Source organism: Calidris pugnax, unplaced genomic scaffold, assembly GCF_001431845.1.
Source record: "Calidris pugnax isolate Ruff unplaced genomic scaffold, ASM143184v1 scaffold11, whole genome shotgun sequence".
Taxonomy (NCBI): Eukaryota; Metazoa; Chordata; class Aves; order Charadriiformes; family Scolopacidae; genus Calidris; species Calidris pugnax.
Window position 1 is genome coordinate 4,023,703 of NW_015090803.1, and position 4,723 is coordinate 4,028,425.

Consider the following 4,723-nt stretch of genomic DNA (forward strand, 5'->3'; position numbering starts at 1 on the left):
TCGCATGCGGTCTGGTTTTTTCCTCCTCTCCCCAGGAGGATGTTTCCTTTCCTGAGCTTTAACATCACCGGTCTCAACCCCACGGCCCACTACAACGTCTTCGTGGAGGTGGTGCTGGCGGACCCCAACCACTGGCGCTTCCAGGGGGGCAAGTGGGTCACCTGCGGCAAAGCCGACAACAACATGCAAGGTGAGCGTGGGGTCTCCCCGCGGGTCGCCTTCCCCGAAAGGGTTCCCGCTTCGACCTCTGCAGGGGCTTCCCCACCCCCGGTATCCTGCTGTGGGCAGAAAGATGTTTTTAAGGGCGTTTTGCAGCTTTTATTCCCCTCCCCTGCCCCGCCGCTGGCCGTGGCACACAGCGCCGGTGCCCGGTGGCCACTTCACCGGCTTCTCTTCCCCAGGCAACAAGGTGTACGTTCACCCCGAGTCGCCCAACACCGGGGCCCACTGGATGAGGCAGGAGATCTCCTTCGGGAAGCTGAAGCTAACGAACAACAAAGGTGCTAACAACAACAACGCGCAGGTAAACGGGGGTGGGGTGGAGGGGCGGGGGGGGACTTGGGATGGTGGGCTTGAGGGGCTCTTGATGGTGCAGCTGGGAGAGCCCTGGGGTTTTGGGGCTTTACAGCATTTATTTAATCAAGCTGCTTGATCGCTGTTCTCATGGCTTGTCCCCTCCTTTAACTGATTGTAGATCTTCTAATTGTTTTTATGAGGGGAGGCGATGTCAGAAATAGATGTGTGAATTTCTTTGGTTTTAGCCAATATCTCTATCTCCAGAGTTACTCAGAAAGTGGGAGTATAGCTGATAGCTCTTGATTTCTTGCATTTACAGGTTTTAGCATATTAGTAACGTAGTAAAACAGGGCTATGAGCTGTGAATAATCTCCTCTTAACAGTTAAGATTGCTCTGTTCCCAAGTCAAAAGATTACAATTTATAGTAAGAAAATGTCAGGCTAATAAAATAGATCTTTTAATGTTAGACACAGTTTGTCTAAAGACCTTGCCTCTTCTGTGGTTCCTTCTAGATGATAGTACTGCAATCTCTACACAAGTACCAGCCCCGGCTTCACATTGTGGAAGTGACTGAGGATGGTGTTGAAGATCTGAATGATTCCTCAAAAACTCAAACATTTATTTTCCCTGAAACGCAGTTCATAGCAGTTACAGCATATCAAAACACTGATGTAAGTATTGATGTATAAAATGACAAATAAGAATAAAATTGTCTTGTAGGTTCAACATCTCACTGTACTATATTCTGCTTTCACTTTTAGATTACTCAGCTCAAAATAGATCATAATCCTTTTGCAAAAGGCTTCAGAGACAACTATGACTCGTAAGTACACTTCTGTCTTTTCTTCTATCTCGGAGGCATGATTCTGGCTGGAAATGTGTGTGGAACAGTTTTTCTTTAGATGCCACTTTAGGTATTCAGAAGTAGTAAGACATTAAGTGTCTGTTTGACTAGTTACCATATTGTCTTGATGACCTGCCTTCTAGCAGGCTTCTGAATTTTGGTAGAAAATCTGTACTAGCAGAAGCTAGCTGGGCAGCAGATCGGCAGTAGTGTATCAAGTATCTTCACAGAGCCAGGCAGCTTCTTCAGATCATCAGCAGACTTGCCTAATGCTCTCTCCCTAGCACCAAATGGCCCCTGAAAAGCAGGAGCTGCATGTGATACAAGGACAGCTTCTGGGAGGAAAGTGCTGCACCCCACTTAGAATGAGTTGGCTGGCAGAGAACAGTGTATACTTGTTAGCAGCAGTGCTATAAATTTTTTACTGCTCTAGGAAAAACAATCTGAACTCCTAAATTGGATAAATCTAGTTGTGCTTCTAAGGAAAAACTCAGTTTCTTCCCATCTGTGTTTTTGTTTTACTATCATCCCAGGATCATGAATAACAACACTCAGTACTTCTCTTTTATGTTGTAGCATGTACACAGCTTCAGAAAATGACAGATTAACTCCATCTCCCACGGATTCTCCTAGATCCCACCAGATCGTCCCTGGTGCCCGATACAGCGTGCAACCATTCTTCCAAGAGCAGTTTGTCAACAACCTGCCCCCGGCCAGGTTTTACAACGGTGAGAGAACTGTCCCTCAGACAAATGGCTTGCTCTCCCCGCAGCAGAACGAAGAGGTGGCCAGCCCTCCTCAGCGGTGGTTTGTTACGCCTGTGCAGCAGCCCAGTGCCAGCAAACTGGACATGAACTCCTACGAGACGGAGTATTCTCCTAGCACCTTGCTCCCTTACGGCATTAAATCCCTCCCTCTTCAAACATCCCATGCTCTGGGGTACTACCCCGACCCGACATTTCCATCCATGGCAGGCTGGGGGAGCAGGGGCTCTTACCAGAGAAAAATGACAACAGGATTACCTTGGACCTCCAGAACGAGTCCTCCGGGTTTCTCTGAAGATCAGCTTTCCAAGGAGAAGGTGAAAGAAGAAATCGGCTCATCCTGGATAGAAACTCCACCCTCTATAAAGTCTCTAGATTCAAATGATTCTGGGGTCTACACGGGTGCTTGTAAGAGAAGACGGCTCTCCCCTAGCACTTCCAGCAATGAAAATTCCCCAACTATGAAATGCGAGGACATTAATGCTGAGGACTATAGCAAAGACACTTCAAAAGGCATGGGCTACTACGCATTCTATACTAGTTCTTAAAGCATCCTTTTATTCCAATTGGCTATTTTTTTTCAGGGTGGCCTTGGTTTTTTTGCATTACAATTGCCAAAAAGACTCTTGCCTTCCACCTTGAATTGTTGTGTGCAATTCTAAAGAAGGTGCCAAAGCTTTTTGACTGGTGCAGGTAATGAAGTAGGGAAAGAGCAAACTATGGTAGAATTCTTCCCCTCTTTTAGAAGGAACCACATGTGAAAGCTGTAAGCAGGAGTGTAGATTTTTACAATGTGGCTTATTTATTGGAGACACTAAAGTGTACAGTTTGGCTTGGCTCAGAAGCTTGATGAAATCTATGCACTCCTGAGCAATGAAATGGGGGGGTTGGATCCGAAATCTAATTTTCTTCCCTGCTTGCCCCTCTGATAAAAGGGGATGGGGTTGCAGGAAGCTGCACAAATGCTATGTTCTGCTTTAGACTGAGCTGGCTTCTTCAACCCTAATCTGTAGCACAGTTGGCCGAGTCGGATATTGCTCAGCTAAGGCTTTCTTTGGCAGAAAGGTGATGGCCAAAATAAGGCCTGCTTGCAAGGCAGGATTTTGACTTGAAGGTCTTGTGCTAATGATGGGGTTACAATGACCAAATCTGACTCTTAGTTTAGAACTTGCATTAAAAAATAAAAAGCCTCCATCCCAAAAGCCTAACCTTTATTGAGGTGGCCAAAAAAAAAAGTGTACAGTTGTGTTTTGTCTAGGTACACTGTAGAATATTGTGGAATAATGTATAAATAGTTGACCTCTAGCAGTTCAGTCAGAAGGACCTCCAGTGGTGCTTTGAAGTTCAAAAGGCTTTTTTTTTTTGGTTAATCAAACTTAGCATATGGAGCATTATGAAAATCATGAACAGATTTCTATATATGTGTATGTAAAGTGACTTTTTCAGCTGCCCTGTACAAAACTGGAAGTGATGTAATTTACCCACTCTTCTTGCCTATAGTTTCAGCCATTTTAAACTGATCAGCTCTAGCGCACTGGCACTCAAAACTCCTCCCAACAAAACTTGGTTCCGTTTTCTTTTTTCTATGTACATAGTAGTAATTTTTAATAAATGTTGTGGTGCCAGGGATAAGTGTGGGGGTGGCTCTCTGCCTCTTCTTTGCCTTTATCGGGTGTCCCAGTAGGGAGGGGAGGAGGGAGTGCAATCCCGGGGGGGGCTGAGTTGTCTCAAAATCCAGCCATCCCTTGTGAAGTTTCTCCTCGCTGCTTCATCCCTTGCACCGTGTTTATTTGGATGCCGCTATCTCTGTGCGCGGTGCTGGCAGGGTTTGGTTTTTTTATTTTAACATATCGTGGTTTGCTGCGGTTCTCCATCCTCCCCCAAGCTCTGAGACCCTGGCTCGGTCCAAAAATCCGACGATGCCTCTTCTTTTCCCCTGCCCCCCGCCCCCCTGCGGGGCTGGGGGAGGCGGAGGTGTGAGCTCAGAGCCCTCGGCCCGGGGAGCGACTTGTGAACGCGGCGGCTTCACCTCCCCCCGAGCAGCAGCGGGGCTGCCCCCGCCGCCCCCTCCGCTTCCCGGAACGAGGAGGGAGAGAAATTCCCCTCCTCGCTTATCTTGGGGAGAAAGCCCCTCCCGGCCGAGCCATCGAATCCCGGCTGCGGCGGCAGCGGGACCTTTCCTGAGGATATGCAGGCAGTAATGGGATTAAACTGTTAGCGGTGCCCGGCTGCAAACAAAATAAACCAGGGGCTCAGGCCGGGGCTCGCCCCGGAGGAGGTAACGCGATCGGGGGAGCACTAGGAGCTCCCCCCCGGCGGCTCCCCCCCCCTCCGGAGCGGAGAACGGCGGATTTCCGAGGAGATTTCGATCAGCTCTTTGCTTCTCGGTGCGAGGCTCCGGCTCTGCGCGTTGGCAAGCCAAGGAAACCGCTGTCCTACCGGCTGCCCCCCTGCAGAACCAGCCGCATCCCGTCTGGGACAGCAGGGGACTCGTGGTAATCTTTAAACTATTAGGGACGGGATATTTAATTTTTTTCCCCCTATTTTTTCTTCTAAAGGGGGGGGATACCCCTTTCCCGGACCCCCCCCCCCCCCCCC

At 48.6% G+C, this 4,723-nt stretch overlaps 1 protein-coding gene across 1 annotated transcript in view; it reads left to right on the top strand.

The window, feature by feature from the left end:
• EOMES (eomesodermin) overlaps nucleotides 1–3,692 on the top strand; it is a 4,117-nt gene extending 425 nt beyond the window's left edge. Inside the window, exons 2-6 of the mRNA XM_014937680.1 lie at nucleotides 36–190; nucleotides 402–523; nucleotides 1,030–1,188; nucleotides 1,279–1,340; nucleotides 1,938–3,692. Coding sequence (XP_014793166.1) covers nucleotides 36–190; nucleotides 402–523; nucleotides 1,030–1,188; nucleotides 1,279–1,340; nucleotides 1,938–2,673 — 1,234 coding nt within the window. The 3' untranslated portion in view covers nucleotides 2,674–3,692. The remainder of the gene's footprint in view (nucleotides 1–35; nucleotides 191–401; nucleotides 524–1,029; nucleotides 1,189–1,278; nucleotides 1,341–1,937) is intronic.
• Nucleotides 3,693–4,723: the final 1,031 nt, after the last annotated feature.